The sequence below is a fragment of the Archocentrus centrarchus genome, chromosome 16 (assembly GCF_007364275.1).
Source record: "Archocentrus centrarchus isolate MPI-CPG fArcCen1 chromosome 16, fArcCen1, whole genome shotgun sequence".
Lineage (NCBI taxonomy): Eukaryota > Metazoa > Chordata > Actinopteri > Cichliformes > Cichlidae > Archocentrus > Archocentrus centrarchus.
In genome coordinates this window covers 31133073-31153223 of record NC_044361.1, presented here as the reverse complement: position 1 = coordinate 31153223, position 20151 = coordinate 31133073, and the positions used below count along the sequence as shown (strand labels likewise).

Sequence of the window (20151 nt, the reverse complement as noted above, 5' to 3'; positions counted from 1 at the left end):
TTCCCAGAGTGGCAAATTAGATTGCTGCAATTAGATTGATGTGTGTACTGCTTGAAGTCTAGAGCCTCTTTAAACATGTCTGGACAATTTGTATTTTGTATTTGTTTCTGATCAGATTAATCTCTGCTAAGGTATGCTGATTAGCTGCTTAGTCTTTGATAGTTTATTGATAATCCTTGTAAAACTTAGTCATGTCATGTTTAAATCTATTTCCAAACTGCAAAATTACAATTAACTAAGTGAGGTGACTTAGTTCTTAACAGGGCTTTGTAATGTGCCTTTGGCCTTCAGTATCCCAAGGCAGCACCCATGTTTCATTTTAAACACATGCAACATGTCCACTCAGTAAAAACTGCCACAGCTACCATAACAGATCTCAAATTATTTACACAAAAAATAAAAGTTGTACTTCATCGGTTGAAAAATGTTAAGAACTTTGCAACTAACAAAAAAGGGACGCCTGTAGTTGTCAACAAGCCCAGAATACTGGATTTATACAGGATACCCATTTCCAAAAGAAGCCATTGTGGAAATCTGCATACTTTCAGATGGCCAGAAGGGAGCAAATCATCTGATTCTAAAAAGATGTCCAATTGTATAGAAGTCTGTAAGAAAACAACATGGCTTTCCAATTGCTCAATGTCCTCAGTAAACACTTTCCTGTTTTATTGTCTATTTAATACCTCATGAAGTTACTGTTAAAATCACGAATCCCACTGATGTAAAACTGATAATAAAGCAGGGTATGCACATCAAGGTTTCAATATTCTTAGTTTCTCAGTCTGATCCGACCATCCCTAATCAAACCCCACAAAGATTGGTGATGACCAAAATGCTTAGCTCAAGATCCTCGAGGGTTGGGTGGCATCATGGTCATGGTGCCTACGTCCATCTCAATACAATCCATGTCCCCTTTAAATCTGGGTGCCTCAAAATAGAATAAAATATATCAGGAGTCAATTACAGATAAATACCATCTCCCCCCTGACAAGTATTCACCAGCGTCCTCGTCCAACATGTGGAGACTAAACAATTATGTGCTTTGACATAAAGGATTTCTGCTATCCGCAGTTGTAGCTGAAGCCTCTGGCTCAGTCATTCCCCTTTCCTCAGGCCCTCTAATGGAACAAATTTCTTTTGACTATGCCTCTAATGTCCCTCGATCCGTCAATTCTCTTTCCCTTCCTCTGTCTTGCCAAGAAGTAGTTGTTGTTCTGGAAGGCACAAAGAACCATTAGATGCCAGCCTTTTTGCAGTTTGACTGTGCGATTACCATAATGGTGAAAATGGAGACACTGAAGGGGGCAGAGATGAGCATATGTGGGGTGCAATTAGAATCAGATGTGAGTTTTTTTTTTTTCCCCCCTTTTCCATGTGGTTCATTCTAGGCACTTAGCAGTTGTGCAATGAGTAGAATAATGTTATGTATGTGTGCACATACAACAGAAAAGCAGCAGATTTATATGCATAGTACTGCCAGACAAGGCAAATCAGACATGCAGATATATTGTCAGAGAAGAACGACTTTCATTTCTGGGCAAAGACTGAGGACTTCTCAGATCATCTTTTATGAAAAGACAAATGATTAGAATCAATCAACAAAAGGAAACTGTTTTTTATTTTCTGATTATTGATGTATACCGATTTGTGAAACTTCTGCTAATGAAGATCGGTTAATAAAAGTGAAAACCCATGATTAAAAGTAGAACGAAAAGCAGGAAAGGTGATTTAATTCTTGAAGGTACAATTCTGCTATTCTAGGTCTTCAATTCAATTAAGTTAAAGAGGGTTTTACTATGTATTATTCTGTATCTACACACAGGATGAGTTCATAACAGCAGGTCATTAGTCTTGTCTTTTCTGTCTGTTTTTTTTTTTTGCCACTTTGCTAAGAGCTGGGCTGATTTTTCCGAGCCTTCCATCTCCATTCTTCATTTTCCAGTGCACTTGTTTAGATGTGGGTGCTACATCAATGTCTCCCACACAACACACTGTGCATATTTCTTGATGCAGGGTCAGCTTTCCTTAGCCTTATGATTTAAACAGTGTATCTCAGTAAATAGACTTCTCCAAACAGCTCTGCCTCTGCAGCTGTCACCTGCTCTTCTAGGTTCTCTTTAAAGGAAATAAACACCACATTATTGGTGGTTTGTAGCACCAAAACTCAGAAATTAGTGAACTTTTACCAACTGCATTTAACGTTTGCGGTATTACTTCAGACTTGATCTTTTTAGAGATTGGTTAGGGGATGTGAACCATCTTGCAGGCACAATTAGTCGAGTTTAAAGTGAACAAATTGTGTCTTAACTGAAAATGAGGATTCAGTTGAACATGTTTAACAAGGCCTGTGTATGCACCCTTGTTCTGTGAAGTGACTGGTGGCGTAGTGTTTAAAATGTTAATCGGGGGGATTAGGTTTCCTGACTGTCATCTTATCCCAAATAGGATAGAGTCTGGAAATAAGGACCTTTTAGTCACAGCTGCAGAAGACTGTTCCCACTGATAGGGGCACGGCTTATCTTTGAATGGTTGCCACCAAACCTCAAATAATTTTGAGGTTTGGTGGCACATCTACAAACATATGCTGAAAATAATCATAATAATAATAATATTGATTACAAGTAGTACATTGTTTACCTAAGGGGCTTCTATGTAATACAGTAGATTAGATTTTTCAGAGAAATGTGAAGGAGATCCTGTAAAGTCAGTAACGTTCATAATGAAGTTGAATGAATACTTAAAATCTGTAAAATGTAAACTTATTCTTGGTAGCAAATAAGTAGATTTGCTTGACTGTACTTTTTATTAGCACTGTAATCTTAACCCTTTTTAGAATAGAATGCCTTTATTGTCATTATACAGGATGTACAATGAGATTGGACACCCTTGTGCCCTCCTCAAATTTTGCACCCTCTGTGCACCAAAAAAAACTGCTGTTAAATCATCATACAACAATATTTTTTTATTTTATTTTATTTTTTTAAATCAACTTCAGCCCTGATCAAAAAGATCAAACATTCACTCATTTTCAGGATTTTAACCATTTAAATGCCTGTTTATTTATTTGAATTATTGCTTATTTATTAAAAAACACACAAAAATTGAATAATTTTCCATATAATAAATAGTAGGGGATGGGGCTTTGGTGGTGATTAACGTCTTGGATGTTTCAAAGATTAGCAACAAAACTGATTTGATTGTATCACTAATTGCTATTTAGTGCCAGATACTCGCTGTGGACACCTTCGTGGCCAAAAATGCCCCAAGAGTGAGGCCAGACTCTGCATCGAGTCTTTGTGGAGCCTATGAAATAACCTACATAAGTGGCTGACGTCATTGCCGGCATTTATGCCTGTGCAAGGTGCCTTGTGTGTATAATTACCCCGTGGTTGTGACCCGTGGTGCTATGTGACAAAAACACACAAAATGCTGGGATTTTTTTCCCCCTCCTGTCGTGGTCAGCTTTTTTTTTTGGGTATGAACATATTTGTCCCTCTGTTTTTTCCACTTCTTTCTTCATTCCCTCACATCCATTCAGATAGTTTCAGCAATCTCCCTCCAGGAATTTGCTGACATTTGTTAGTCCTCATATTGGCGCTATGATTATTATTCCATATATCGAGACCATAATTGTTACTCTCTCACTGATAAATTCAAAAACTGCAGGGAAAAGTAGCCTGAAGTGCACAGGAGGAATCTGCGGTGCTGAACAGGCCGGTCAAAATCGTTGCGGGCAGTTGTATAGTTAGATTTTTGAGGAGGTGCACGTCAGGTTACACCGTTGGTTAGTGCGTCGGATTCAGAGGGGTTTCTGGTTACGGCGTAAGCCCCGCAAAGACCTGACGCAGAATTCTGGCCTGTGTGTGTGTGTGTGTGTGTGTGTGTGTGTGTGTGTGTGTGTGTGTGTGTGTGTGTGTGTGTGTGTGTGTGTGTGTGTGTGTGTGTGTACATGTGCGTGTGTGCTTACTTTAGTTCAGGTCTGCTGCTGGAAATGAACCCACAGGCTGCAGGGAGATTCCTATTTGAATCAGTACCCAGCTGCGAGGATGAGAAGTCCCATGTATGCTTGAATCTCCTGGGCATCCACATCACTCCATCCCGACACTGAACGCCTCCCGTGTAGGTCTGTCATTTTGCAAAATCGGCAGGATCATGTCAGCAGAGAAGAATGATGTCAGAAAAGGATGCCACATCGTGTGGCATATCTTATAGGCCGTGGCATCATGCCGGTGGGTGCCTGAATGCAGTGCAGCATCTCGGCATGAGATGGACACTGGACTTTCCCATTCTTCTCTGTCCACTCCCTGTTAGGATGGGTAGGATTCTCAGTGTCCCCTCCGCTTTCAGAGGATGGGTCAGAGGCACTCGTGTAGGTAAAGGACTCCAGGGAGCATTGTGTGTCAGACTCCCCCTCAAAGCTTGTGTCTTCGTCAGATGAGTCCTGCAGCTTGCTGGCAGATAAAGGATGCATGACCATTTCTAGAGCTTCGTCTGCACTGAAATGCCTCTACATTTTTGCTCCAGGTCTTTCTCCTCCTCTGCTCACTAATGAAATGACTCTTCAGCAAAGCTGCATGTGTATCTTTGGCTGTGAAAACAGCCAGGTGGATAAACATACATAAACAATTTTTTTTGTTTGTTTTTCAGTACATCAAAGGCAGGAGGCCATGATTTTACTCACGCACTTCTTCAAAAAGACATGAAACACATCGCTCAAAGGTGACCTTTTTTCACCCTTAAAATAGTGCTTACAGATTTACACACACTCATTCGCTCTCTCTCTCTGTCATTCACACACATTTTGTTGCTAATCTTTGACATATCCAAGACTCTAATCATATTACAACTCCATCCCCTGTTATTTATTATATGAAAATAATTTTTTTTTGTAATAAATAATAATTCAGATAATTTGAAGGGTTAAAATTCTAAGGATTATTTATTGTTTGGTAGTAAAAGACATTAGATTTCAAAAATGTAATGAAATGTAATGAAAAAGATTTCCTGCAAAAAAAGATTCATGCCACAAGCTGTAACACAGCCAAAATAATCACCAAATAAAAAACGTTGGAAAAAATTATACAAAAATGCCCCAGGAGGGCACAATGGTTCAAATAAAATGAACAAAAACCTTGAAGACCAGAGTTGTTTATCACTTTATTAATTAATTTCCTTTCTTGCCTGATTTGCATTTTAGGTGCTTTTAGGCTACCCAGAAACCAAAAAAAGATCAACAAACAAAAAACAACCCCCCTTATGATGCAAACTTTATTACTCTCATTTTGTCTGTGCTATAACATCTCTGCTGTGACTGTTATTGAAAATGTGTCAAGTTTGATTCAGGCTGATGTAAAAGGATGCATTTTAACATCCCATAATAAACATCTTCAGTGACAACAGTATATGCAGATGATCCACCGTCCTCTTTCATTATTGATATTTCTTGACTTATCTGACATCTTCTCCTCAAAGAGACTAATGCACGACTGGTATTGAAACCCTCCAGAAAAGTCGATCTTGATTGATGGGCATGACATTTCACACTGTTTCTCCCTACCCTTTTTCATGTTCTGCTCAGTAACCCTACTTAATCCTACTCCCTCTAAAACCACTCACTTCTCCCCCACCGTTGCTCTGTTGGTGCTCTTCATCAAAAGCCCACTCACCTATAGAACCATCGCCTTTGTGCTTTATCTGCGATGCAGGCTGTGTGCCCCGAATAACAACCAGCTAAATGCCTTTAAATCACACACACACACACACTGATTCGCTTACTGGTGTCAGGTAGCATTAGTGCAAACAAGATGCTTATTAGCCTTGCAATTGATAATTGGTTACTGGCAACCACTGGTAACAGGGCAGTGCAATTATTGTAAATACCAGCGCCTGCATCAATTAGATTCACATTTACTTTAACCTACTGGCTTACAGTTTGAAATATCTATCCAGCCACTTTTTGATCTGCTTGTCCAGTTAAGGGTCATGGGGGGCTGAAGCCTATCCTAGCTGCCCTAGGGCAAAAAGCAAAATATACCCTGGACGGATTGCCAGTCTTATTGCAGAGTGTGTTTTGAACACACCTCTGATATTTTATTTTTTCAGCTTTGTGTTATGACTTTCCAGCTAAAATGAGAAAGAACTCTGATTTGTTTTCCCATAGGTCTATTAAAGAATCCATCTATGAAATCTGATTATTCTTATGTGGTTAACAGTATTGCACTTTTAATGCACTTAGTCACTGGAATTTATAGTGATCACTGGATTTCATTTCAGGAGTATTACCATATATCTGGCATGCGGTATGTCCTGGTTAAATGAAATTAGAGCAGAAATGTTGCCTCCGACATATCCCCTGAGGGATTCAATAAAGAAGTGTCTTTTCCTGATTCATACTGATTCATACTGTGCATGTATTCATAGAGAAAGTGAGGAAGCGAGAGTAAAGCCGGTAATATCACAACACAAGCGGGCTGCACTGAGTGATTGATCATGTGGACTGGGGCCGTCTAATGTAACCCCGCCGACCGACACTGACTGGCTTGTGACAGCTATGATAAATGAAAACCCACTGGCCAATGTCTTACTAATGGATTTCCATGTACTCTTTGTACACACACACACACACACACACACACACACACACACACACACACACACACACACACACGCACGCATGCACACAGACACACACATGCACATACACAGGCAATTACTTTCCGATAAGGATATGACATGAGTGTGTTGGTGTATCCATACACACTTTGAGTAATTAAATCAAATCTTTTTTTTAGTCAGTGTTGGTATTTGACCGTAAAAGCCGTGTCTTACAGGAATTCATTATTTTGAAAAATTAAACATTCAATCCATTGCTGAACTAATGACATCTTAATCAGTTAGTTGATCTGCAGAAAATGTATGAACAATTTGACAGTCAATTTTCAAAGTCATTCGTTAGGCAAAAGTGTCCAACATATTTGGGAGGAGGCCCTGGAGCAGACCCAGGACAAGCTGGAGAGAGCATGTCTCTCGGGTGCCTTGGGAACACCTTGGTGTCCCCCCTGAATAGCTGGAGGAGGTGGTGAGGGAGAAAGAGATCTGGGTGTATCTTCTTAGACTGCTGCCTTTATGACCCAGACCCAGATAAGCAGCAGAAGATGGGGGGATGGAAATTTGGACTTTCTGCTTTTATGGATTTGCCATTCAGATATTCAATTTTGACATTGTTCTCATAATGGCAACAGATTTAAAAGATACTATGATACTATGGTCCCAGTATTGTTTTAACTGCGAGACTGTTTCACTGTTTAGAGGTTCTAATAGCAAAGGACAGATTACCTTTACTAGCCAAGTCCTCAAAATAATCATTAAACCCCTATTTATTATAATAATAATAATAATAATAATAATAATAATAATAATACATTTTATTTGTAAGCACCTTTCAAGACACCCAAGGACACTTTATAGGGACAGATCACAAAACAAATCACAGATGATACATAAAAGCACAAAATTAGAAACTAAATGGCCAAAGGATCTCAAGTGCTATCTTGAACAGGTAATTTTTGAATCGTGATTTAAAAACAGGAAGAGAGTCAATATTGTGAATATCTGCTGGGAGAGAGTTCCACAGTTGGGGAGCAGAACGAGTGAAAGCTCTGTTCCCCATAGTGCTGAGGCGGGCAGAAGGCACAGTAAGGCAGATAGAATAGGAAGAACGGAGGGAGTGGAGTACATGATGTGAAGAAGTTTAGAGGTTTGGCTAGATAACAAGGGGCTAGGATGTGTATGGCCTTGAATGCATACAGGAGGATTTTGAAATGAATTTTGAGTTTAACTGGAAGCCAGTGGAGTTGCACAGGACTGGGGTAATGTGGTGAAATGACAGGGTTTTGGTAATGATGCGAGCGGATGAGTTTTGAACCATTTGAAGCTTCTGGAGGGATTGTGAAGGAGCCCAAATAGAAGAGAATTACAGTAATCAATAAGGGAGGTAACAAAATTATGAACAAGGAAGGAGGTAGTATGAGTGGAGATGAAGGGGTGGAGGCGATTTACGTATGCAGACCTGGTAACATTATTGATATGAGAGTGAAAACATAAAGTGCTGTCAAGGGTGACACCCAGACTCCATCAGAGGGGATGGGAAAACTGAGGAGCTTTCCGTTGTGAGGGAGAAACTGTCAACTTTGGATAGGGTGGATTTTGCTCCAACGAGGAGGAACTCCATGTTATCTCTGTTTAAGAAAGTTTATGTTTAAGGTGAGCCAAGATTTGACTTCAGTTAAGCAGGTGGTGAGAGTGGGAGTAAAGAGTTAGGTTTGGTGGATAAGTAGAGCTTGGTATCATCCTCGAAGCAATGGAAATGATGATATTGATTGAATATGATTTGATATTGCCAAGCGAAAGGAGGCAAGTGATGAAGAGGAGCGGCCCCAGGACAGAACCTTGAGGCACACCTAAAGTGACATGAGGGGTGGGATTTGAAAGCCTTAAACTCGAGGAAAGGAGTCCAACCTGTGAGATGTGGGCACAACCAGTTGGGAGGTTTGTGGGTGATGCCAGTGGAAGATAATCTATGGAGGAGGATGTTGTGGGAGATGGTGTCAAAGGCCACACTCAGATCAAGCAGGATGAGGAAGGAGAGTAGGCCAGAATCAGCTGCCATGAGAAGGTCATTTCTGATTTTGAGAAGAGCTGTTTCTGTGCTATGATGGGGACAGAAACCAGGCTAGAACAGTTCATACAGACTGTTTTCAGTTAAATGGGTGTGACGTTGAATAGCATGTTTATTATTTTTTTTTCTCCAAGTATTTTGGAAATGAAAGGTAGGTTAGAGATAGGGCGAAGATTATTGTAGTTGTTTGGATCAGAACCAGCCTTTTTCAGAATTGAGTTGACAGCTGTGTTTTTGAAGAAATTGGGAACAATTCCAGCAATAAGAGAAGCATGAATGATGGCAGATATGAAGGGGAGGAGAGAAAAGAGGCAGGATTTAAGGAAATAAGTCAGGGGGAGTGGAGAATATGATTTTTGCAATGAAAACAGGGACTTGGCTTTGGCTTCATTGGAGGAGATAAAGCTGGAGTAGTGGGCAGATTTGGTTTGGGTAATTGAGTCCTCATAATGTAATATGTGAGATTAGTACATGTCTTTATGGATAGTGAGACCATTTTTTTTTTTTTTTTTTTTTATGGAGACGATCCAATTGACGCCCTTTGGCTTTCAATGACTGGAGTTCAGGGGTAAACCAGGGGGCAGGATGGGTGAAGGAAACAGACCGTGTTAAGGATGTTAGTCAAACCGTTCTTATATTGACCCGTTAGTACATTTGAGGTGGATAAATGTTCAGGGATCTGAGTACTAGCAATATTAGCAGAGAGAATATCCAATATCCTGAATGTGATGAGCCGTGGTGCCTTAGTTAGGGAGAGATAGTGTGAAACACTGAATGAGAGCAAGAAATGGTCAGTAAAAGGAAGTTTTATCTGAAGTCTGTGGAGCAGTTGGAAGGGATGAGGCCAGAACAACAAATTAGTTCCATAGTGTGACCTTTGGTGTGAGTAAGGATGTCAGTTAAATGATGAAATCCAAAACTCTCAAGGTAGGATAAAAAGTCTTTGGAGAGAGGAAGATTAGTATTGTCAGTGTAAATATTGAAGTCCCCCAATAATATTACATTAGGTGAGAGAGTGGATGGGTGAGAGAGGAGCAGCAAAATCATCCAAAAAGTCACTGTGTGGCTTGGGGGAAGTGGTAAACTGTGGCAATGATGGTGGGAATGGGTCAAGACAGTTTACACACAATGCACTTGAATGAGCTGACGGTGGGTACAGACACAGGCAGGACTTTCCACCTCTCGCGATGAATAATCACTAAACCACCTCTGCGACCTGAACCATGGGGTTGACAGATGTAAACAAAGCCGGGAGGAGTAGAGTCGTTAAGTTGAGAAAAGTCCAAGGGTTGTTGCCAGGTTTCAGTCGAATAGAGAAAATCAAGCTTACGGTCCATGAGGAGGTCCTGAGTGAGATGTGCATTGTTTGTGATTGAACGGATGTTGAGCAGACCGAACTTGACATTAATGGAGGCATGTTTGACAAACGGATTAGCCCACCTGGACGGACTGCCCAAAAAGGATTGAGATCAGCAGACCTGGTGGATTTTCTGAGGCTGACAAGTGGTGGATCAGATGGAGTGGATGGGTTTTGACCATCATGCTGGAAATTCTGGCGAGACCCACAGTGAATATATCTCTGGCGAGGCAGTAGACTGATGTCTGGGTGTAGACGCAGAATGATAGCTCGCATGTACAGAAAAGTTCAATCGGCCAAAGAAACGCAGATCATAAAAACATTAAGAAGTTTACACCAGCAAACAGCAGCAGCAAGACTCGCCAGCGTTCACTCAACTATCTACCAAACTAGGTGAACACTTTACAGTAGGTGTAACAATTCTGAACCTGAGATTGCAAACCAGGGTCCAAACATATACATTGCACTGCAGTTTTATCTTCCTGTAAGGTGCTACCCATGGGCTTTTAATACCTAGTTAAACATGCTAGTCTGGTGAAAGCTGCAAAATTGTTCAGGTAGCCAGTGAACTGGAAGTATATTAGTGTACTCCGGTCAGTTTACTTTTTGTTCATGATCTAGTCATGATAAAGTTATCAGGACTGTGGTAAAAGGTCCCCCCCACTACCACCACCACCCTTTTTGTTGTTGTTGTTGTTGTGTTTGTCCGTACCCTCTAAAGGAAACACTGTGCGATGAACCAAACTATATTTTTTTTCCTACACTCTTAGTAAACACAGCAGCACATAATTTGATAATAATATCAAATTATAATTTGATGTATTGCCATTTAATGTTAAGTAGAATTTCAATATGATTCCTAATGGTTGGGTATTTATGCTCATATTGTATTTTCCATATTTGCTGAGGCATTAAATTATGTAGCTTTGGTCTCTAAATAAAGCTTGTGTCGTGTGTACCACTTGTTTTTACTAGGCATTAAATACAGGCACTACAGAGGGCATTAGGATGCATGAGAATGCAAACTGAGATCCTGTTGTCACGAATGTCAGTGTATGAATGTTTATCAGTCTTCATAAATACACAATAGGGCACACCAATTACCCCTGTCTTCAGAGGACCCCTCAGGGTTCCTTTCATTTGTAGCAAAAGGCTGCAGAAATAAATAGGGTCTTATACCATGGAAGCAGAAAGAGTATACCATGATGGATTGATCTGCTCTGTCTGCTCCTCAGAGTCAATCAATCATCTTAGCTTTGGTGCTGTTTTCGATAGGAATTTTCCACACTCTGCTTTTTGCCTGCAGCCACAGAGAGCTACTTCTGGGTTTGGATAACCAGAGGGCATTAGATATCTGATTACACCCCTACTCTCAGTTGTCACCGTTACTATTTGTCACAGAATAGAGAGAATGCTGCCAGAAAACAACAGAATGAAGGTTTGAGTTACAGCTGAAAATGCGTTCAGTTTCCTTCTGCTATTATACACCACAAACACTACGTGGTCGATGGGAGGCCATGGTTAAACAGACTGCATGAGTCTTGCTTGAAGCTAACACTACCCCCTTAATGACAGTGTGAGGTGTACTGCAACAAGGAAAACCACAGCAGAAGAGTTTGGTGTTATAGCTACAGCCATGACACTGTGACCTCATCAGGACTACAGCTTTGTATGGAGTGCTGGAACAAAGGAAGTACTATTACAAGTATATGGATTTAAAATTGATTCACCAGACAAGTAAATCTCGACGCCATGTTTCTCTACATCTTTTACATTAAATGCTTATAGATTTATGGTCAAAGTGTGTGACTCCCATCATTCAGTCAAGCCAAGTCACTGATCTGTGTTAACCTCATCAGCTAATTCATACAGCCAGTGGAGATGAGGTGAAAGGCAAATGGTGAAGTGGAGAGTTTTGCTCTCATGGTAATAATGTTGAGCAGGGTATAAACTGACAGAATTGAAATTGCTCAAGGAGATGTAAAGAGCTGAGTTGGTGATTGTAACTGATTTTAATAAATCTGTTGATGGTGAGAGAGCTCGATGTCTCTTCTTAGTTATTTAGATCATGTTAGACAACATGCACACCACGGTGCAAAGGCTGATTATAGAAGTAGCATATTTGTACTGAAATTAATTGAATAAAAAACTATTCACTCCCAATTAATAATTTCCTTATATATTTGTTAGTTTTTGTAGGATGAATGAAGCAGAAATCTGTAAGTTATGTGAAATTCAGCAGCCCCAAACAGAGTGAGTTTCTTAGCAGGTGATAGTGGGTTTTTCTGGCTTCTCAAAAAAATTGCATTTCCTTCATTGTCATTAATTTTATTATAAGCTTTTATGGAATTTGGCCCTCTTGTAGCATCTCTGGACATTTTGTATTGTCTTAGATTTGTCGAGATTTATTCGTGTATTTGGTTCCTGGCAGATCATCAGGTGACTCAGGAGGGGGGGAAGCAACTTCCTATCCACACTGTATACATTGGGGATGGAGTGCTGCTAACCTTAACTGGAGATATTGTTGAGCAGTGGAAGGAATATTTGAGGGTGCTTGAATATCCTTATGTTCTTTTAGTTGTACAGCACTTTGGTCAACACTTGTTTTTAAACATGCTTATAAGATGACTTGACTTGAATGTTTTGGGCTCTCGCAGAAGGCATTTGACTGCATTCCTTGAGGTGTCCTCAGGATGTACTTAGGAGTATGGGGTATCTGGCCTGCTGTTGTGGAATATTTGGTTCCTGTACAACCCTAGTGTAAGCTTACTTTGCATTGAGACCAGTAAGTCTCATTCCCAGTGGGTGTTGGACTTCACCTTTGTCAGAGATTGTGTTAATAATTTTTATGGTCAGAATTTCTAAATGAAGCCAAGGGGCATGGGGTGTCCACAGACTCTTATCTCTGCTTTTTGCAGACAATGAGGTTCTTTTGAATTAATTGAATGATGGAGCTTACAATAGTGTGAAGTGGCTGGAATGTGAATTAGCACCTCCAAGTCCGAGGCCATGCTTCTCAGCCGTAAAAGGGTGGTGTTACCCACCCTGTCTTGGGAATGAGTTTGACAGACGGATAGATGCAGCATCTGCAGTAATGTGACTACTGCACCAGTCTGTTATGATAAAGACAGATCTAAGAGTGGAAAGCAAAGCTGCTGATTTCCCTACTCGCACCTATGATCATGAGCTAGTGACTGAAAGAATGAGACCAGAATGAGACTGAAAGAAATGATGGTGGAAACGATCTTTCTATGAAGGGTAGCTGGGATCATTCATAGAGGTAGGGTGAGGAGCTCAGTCATTTAGCCATTACTCCACACTGAAGGGAGCCAGTTTAGGTGGTTTGGGCATCTGACTAGGAGGCACCCTGAACACGTCTAGGTGAGATGTTATAGGCATGTCCAATTGGGAAGAGACCCAGGGCAGACTGTAGACATGCTGGAGAGATTGCATCTCTCTGCTAGCTTGGGAATACCTTAGTGTCCCCCAGAAGAGCTAGAGGAGGTGGCTGGGGAAAGCAAAGTCTGGGCATCCCTGATGGATGTGGATGGGTGATTTATTTTTACTGCCACTTTCATTGCAGATAAAATAAACTAATATATGTTAAAAGTTGTAGATATCAACATTATCAATAATGGTTTACTTTGTTTATGTGATGATCGTGTGAGCAGGACAGAATCAGAAGTAATTACATTATTGGGCTAAAATGTTAAGTTTGATTAAATGCCCAAGAGGAGTTTATAGTTATGAACAAACCCTTTCACTTACATGCTCTCATTTCATCTAGTAAGTAGAAAGATATTGAGGTCATCATAGCAGTTTAAAACACAAGATTAACAAAATCACAGTCTGTTAAGAACGGGGATCTCAAAAAGTTGCAAGAGAACTTTTTTTTTTCTTTTCTTTTCAGTTCTGTGTTGTTGCCTAAAGGTATGGTTACAATTTACATATTTGGTGAGCTTTGAAAATAATTCTTCATACAAATTTTAGTCTTTGATGTACCTGGTTGCTGAATGGTTGCATCAGATCAATCCAACCATCTACTGTAGGCTAAGTTATTCTCAGAGATGAACGGCAAGGTTTTTCGTCACCTCTCCTACTTAACCAGCTCAGTTTCCACACTACTGCATTTTTTTTTAAACTCATCTACATTTTTAGCCTGCAAGAAGTTTGATTCTCTGCCTGTTTAGTTTCACTTTCTTGTACAGTAATTAAACTTCCAAACGCTAATTTGCTTTTAAACTCTTATACAGTAATTCATTAAGGATAATGTGTATTCTTCCTTTGTGCCATGCTGTCTCTGTGGGGCTCATCTCCATTTGCATAATATTTGGTCATATGAGAAGGAAAATGGACCATGCAATCTCTCATAAGGCTGCCAGGATGGAATAAACACCCCTTAGCATTTCTCATTTAGATTGTGAAAAGAAATAAATAGCTTTACTTGAGATTCATAAAGACAAACACTCACATCCACAGTCAGTGTAGACAGGCAGATTTTACACTGTGACATTTACACACAGAATTAATGCAGGAAGCACATGGACTCAGGGAAATCCAGCAGCAGCTGCTGAATGTTTGCAATAATCAGTATATTGGTTCGTTTTTTTCCCCTCTGGTGGTTGATTCCTAAATGACTTGACTTTCATGTTACAGTGACTGGTGCTTTGTAGCAGATGCTTTTAATCTCAGAGAAAAGATGCTTTTCATGTGGGCCTCACAAAGCTGTTTTTGTATTATCTTTCAACATCACTGCAGTAATTACTGAAGCTCAGCATGTGAGAGACTTTTATGTTTTACTTTTTTATCACACACGCTGTCAAGTTACTGTTGCTAACCAGGGGTTAAATCTCAGTACTTATCTACCATCTAAGAATTTGACTTATGTAACAGAAAAGAAAGTAACGATTTGTCTGTTATTCATTGTATTTACTACTTTTTTTTTTTTTCCTTCACACAAATGTTTTTTTTCTTTTTTTTTAAACTCCCCTTAAAAAAAATCTTTGAAATGAGTATCATCTTAGTGGACAGTGGACAGATTACCACTTTAGGGATTAGTCATTGTAATAGCAGCATCAGTGTTAAACCAAACTCCGCACAGCACGCTGCTAGCTCATATACGTGCATATATGCATGTATTATTGTAAGATTAAAAAGTTCTTGTGTGCGCGCGCGTGTGTGTGTGTGTGTGTGTGCATGCCAGAAAGCCTCATGGTGATCTGTGGAAGGCTTGCAGTCAGGAATGAATTTATTTTGGTCGGATGTTGCGAATTGTTGCACTGATTGCTTGTTGGAGTGTGAATGGTTGACAGGTACTGCATGTTGAGTTTTTACTTTTACACCACATTCTGCTAAAAACAAAAAAGAAGACCTTTTCTCAGTTAGTGCATAACTGTCTTTTCCTGGATTTTGCAGGTGGCCTGAGAGGAGCATCCATTGTTGACTCACTGGACACTCTGTACATTATGGGACTGATGGATGAATATAATGATGCCAAGGAATGGGTGAAGACCAGCCTGGATCTAAACTCAGTGAGAACCTCATTTCATTTCAAGTTGAATTTTTTTTGCATTTTACTCTGGGGCAACTATGGGGCAACTACCCTACCCTCCATCAGGCTTAACCACACTCGTGTTACATAAGCATAATGAAGTTTTCAGCTGTGACTGTGCATGCTGGATTGATTTCAAGCTGCGCTTTTGTGCTTTAACAGCAACATTGTGTCCATTGAGTTCGACAGTTTTCCAAAGCTCAGGACATTCCAGCAGAAATCAAAAGCTTCCTGTGAGACCACCAGCCACACCGTGTTACCGACTGATGGAATTCTCTCCCTCTCTGAAAGGTCTTTGTGGGGCAGAAAATGTGATAAATAAAAGGGAGAGGGCTGTAGCGGGGTCTAAAGGGTGTTGTAGATTAAAAAAAAATGTGGGAGAGTGGAGGCAAAAAGAGGCCATGACCCTTTCATTGAATGAGTCTGTAAAGACTGGGTTGCGAGCAGTGAGGGTTGCCAGTTCTGATAGCACGTTGAATTGAGTGAAAGCCAGTGAAAGTGGGAATCGGGAAAGGCTTTTAGGTAGTTTGCTGCTAATAGGTAATTTGTGAGCCTGTTTGTCAGTGGTTTTGTATGTTTTGTAAATGAAAGGGGTCATTCCTGGGCCACCCTTGTCAATAAAATGCAGTTATGTAATAGTGTGTAATTACACGAAGCTTGCAAACACAACTGTCATTATGACTGTCATCATGGTAGGCTACTGTAGACGCTAGGCAATAATTATACCAATTCACTGCCTGTTATGACAGCATGCCAAATGGCTCAACTTGAAGTTGTTTTGTTTGCTGACAGTGAACGCCAAAAACACTTGTTTATTATGAGTGTCTTTGTGAAGAAAACCAATCCGAACTACATTTGACATATGTGGCATAATGAACATGATGCCAGTAACACTGAACTGTGTTTGAATAATATGCAAGCAGCAGCTCTGCTGGAAGGCAGAGGGCTAAAACGCTCTTGCACTGTGTTTAAGATGCGCTTTATCACAGCACAGTCTTGATCACTGCCAGATTGGAGGCCATAAAGAAATGCACAGTCATTATTATTGCCCACATATCAAAGCTGTTATTTTTCTCACTCATGGCACACACAGATGTCACAGATACATATGCACAGTGAAAGGCAGACATAGAGTGAGACATGGCACACATACACAGGGAATGCAGTGAATACAGAAAACTATTAAATGTGAGTGGAGCTGTGGCTGCTGGCTACCCGAGTGGAGACGGTCAGTAATTGCAGCTGCTGCCAAACTGCCACAGAGTCACCAATCATAAAGACAACAAACACAGATTTACACTTCACAGTGCACTTTGTCCTGGGTGTTATCTGCCACAGTTTGTTAACTTCACCCCTTCGTGTCTTCATCAGTGGTCACTGTAAGGAGGACCACAGAGATTTGAAATTATTTACATGTCCTCAACAAGATGCTGTTCTTTGTCCTGTAAGACGTGATTACATTGAGAAAAGAATCAGCCAAAATTACAATACTGGTATTTGTAGCATATGAAATGCTGTGTGTGTGTGTGTACACACGTACACACATGCACATACTGATCTTTACATCTCCTGTACACAGAGGGGTGGTAAATTAAATATTAAAAAACACTGCAGAGAGTACACTATTCACTTCACAAATATTTTTATATTACATAAAATCGTTTTGTTATTGGAATGCTTTGTGCTGTTTGAACATCTACACATTCACTGCAGACAACACAGCACACTGGCTCAGTATAGAAATGATCAGATGAGCTATGAAATGGATCATCAAGCTTGTCAAGAGCCTACGGACATTTTCTGATGGCCTAATTTTTTTTTTTCTTCCCCAAAATACCACTTAAGGAAATGCATGCTGCATAAAAGCAAAAGCTGGAAAAATGTGGCTCTCATTATTATAACATTAGATAAGATGGGAAGATGACAGATTGGGGGGGGGGCTGCAGGAAATGGATGGATGGTAGTGGGTGAAATTGGAGCCTTGCTGGGGCTGAGGAGAAATACAATCTCCCAAAAATAATTTTCACAAAGAAGAAAAAAATAATAATTTGAAAACATTTCTTTCCATATTGTGAATATAGTCAGCAGTTATACTGTTTTAAATCCAAAATTGCACTTTTACAGCAGGCTTTGTATTGTGAAGACACAGCAGTGTAGAGGATAATGTATTATGACCCATGTCTATTGCATTTAAAGGTGCATACAGTAGCATAAGGAATACAGCAGGGACACACGGGAGTTTTCATGCTCACATTTTTCTTTTAATTACAGCGTCAGCGGATTCAGTCACTGCAAAGCACTTCGTTCGATTTATCTGTTCAGGCCTGTCTGTCATCCATAGCTCGACACATTGTGACAGCTGCTCTGTAACTTGTTAGCAGAGAAACAAGGACAGAAGGAAGAGGACAGTGTTACACTAGTACAGAATTGACAGTGTATGCAGCAGGCTTCAGCCACAAAGAAACTTGGACATCAGCTGCTCATTATTATCAGTTTTATGAGGATTTGTTCTTTGTGTGGGAATGAAACCAAACATACCCACGTTTATATTTTTAACAGATGCATTTAGGAACGCAGAACCACCAGATTTAAAAACTGTGCCAGGTGAACAAATTAAATTCTTTGAAATCCTTCTTAACCATATGACTGTCAAACAAACAAGCTCCTGATGCATATCTGAATGAACAACTCAGCACACAGACTGGCCATGCTGGTGGCTGAGCCAATTATCACGACAAAGGAAGCTCCAGAGTATTTCTGCCAGTGCTGGCCTGTGCCATGTTTCTCCACAAGCTGTTGTTGCATAAAGACTGAACAAGTATTTGGCAGATCAGCATTGAGGCAGTTCTTGAGTCTGATGAAGACGTATTTATGTAATAAATGGTTTGGTCAGTATGGCTGCTAAGTTTCAGTCAAGTAAATCAGCTGCCCTCTGTGAGCTCATCAGACTTTTTCCCATTAAAAAGAGAGAGTAATTATGTGTGATTAATGTAGACTTTAAGATGAGACTGTATTCCCTCATGTTCCCTTCCAAATTTTATTACTCTTTCAGAACCCTTTCTCCGTTTCTGCTCGTTCTCCGAGTTATTTCTAATCTTTCCACGGCAGTTTCTGTCTGACTCCGTTTTTCTCATTCATCATCAATAAATCTGAGTTGAGTCTGTTAAAGCAATATCATGGGAACTGATCACCCTGATCTGTGATCATCTACCTTCAGTATCTTGGTCAGTGTTTATATAGCGGGTGTTTTTGTTTGTTTGTTTTTTATAGAGGGGTGGAGGAACAAAACAGAGATTAAATGCACTGTCACAGGTGATGGCCCTTTAAGATGATTCACTGTTTGGGATTCATTGACATTTTAATTTGTACACAAGAAAAAGACAGGATAAAAGAAATTACAAGTATTCCCTTTATTTATGCAGTGCTTATTTATTAGATAACCAATCAATGCAAGATTTATGCCACAGCTGGAAATTACCCAAATCATTTTTTATGTTTCTGTAATGGTTAGTCCACCATATGTGCAAGCTCTTTAATCAAAATGACATTTTTAATGTTTTAAAGTTTTTTGTTTTTTTTCAATTGATGAATGTTCAAATTTAGATTTATAAAAAAGCTGAAAAAATAGTAAAGCACATTATTATTTTTTGATTAAAATGCCTAATTACAGTTATTTACTTACATTCCTGAACAGAAAAAAATGCTTCTAGTGGTCGAATGTTATGCTTGATTCATTTCTGACTTCCCAGCGAGGTCCAGTGTGCCAACTCAACTTTAGGTATAAAAATGTGAAGTAAGTTTTTGACAGATTTCTGCAATATCTGTGTTTTATTGTTTGTGTGACAGATGGTTTTATACATTTGTTAAGCAGTGTTTATAGAGTCTACAGATTAAGAGCTTTTGCTTTTTAAGCTTGTAGAAGATTTTGAAAAGTCTGTTTTAGCACAAAAAGTCAGAAGTAGGTATTTTAATGTTTCAATCCTCCTTTAGGCAGAAGAGCTCTTTTAAGCCAGTATTACAGGAATATCTTCTTTTAGATCCATTTAAATTAATTGCTCCTTAGGTAGACTGTCAGTTTGGGTTTGATGAATCATTAATGGCTTTGGTAATTTTTACTATATATGTGTTTATTTTTATATTGATCAACTGTGATATCAAGGTTTCTGCTACTGTATTACAAGCCTACCATCCAGCCAGGACAAAGTTTACTCCTGCAGAGTCCACGTAAGGATTTATTTCTTTATTTTTAACCAAAAAAAAAAAAAAGATGTTAAAAAACTGTTAATTTTGCAACTGTATCTGCTTAACCTACTGTTCCTGTTACAAATTTTTGAACATAAAAACATGTTATGCTATAAAAAGGTAATGCACTATTGTGTACAATAAGTGGAAGTGCTATCATATTAATGATCCTGTACAGAAGCTGAAGTGTGCACATCTTCTCAGTAAAACTCTGTCTTTTGTGATTACCGCTGCTGCTTACAGATTGAACGTCCCCCCCTGTGATTTTGCTGATGATTGCCATGAACTCTCTTTAGGATAACTAGAAACATCCACTGGCAATAA

General features: G+C 39.6%; 1 protein-coding gene across 3 annotated transcripts in view; it reads left to right on the top strand.

The window, feature by feature from the left end:
- LOC115794462 (mannosyl-oligosaccharide 1,2-alpha-mannosidase IA) overlaps window positions 1–20151 on the top strand; it is a 196257-nt gene that overhangs the window by 95765 nt on the left and 80341 nt on the right. For all 3 annotated transcript variants that reach the window (XR_004021173.1, XM_030749989.1, XM_030749990.1), the window contains exon 3: window positions 15450–15565. Coding sequence is in view for 2 of the 3 variants with exons in the window: in XM_030749989.1 (XP_030605849.1) it covers window positions 15450–15565 (116 nt within the window). In the remaining variant the exon portion in view is untranslated. The remainder of the gene's footprint in view (window positions 1–15449; window positions 15566–20151) is intronic.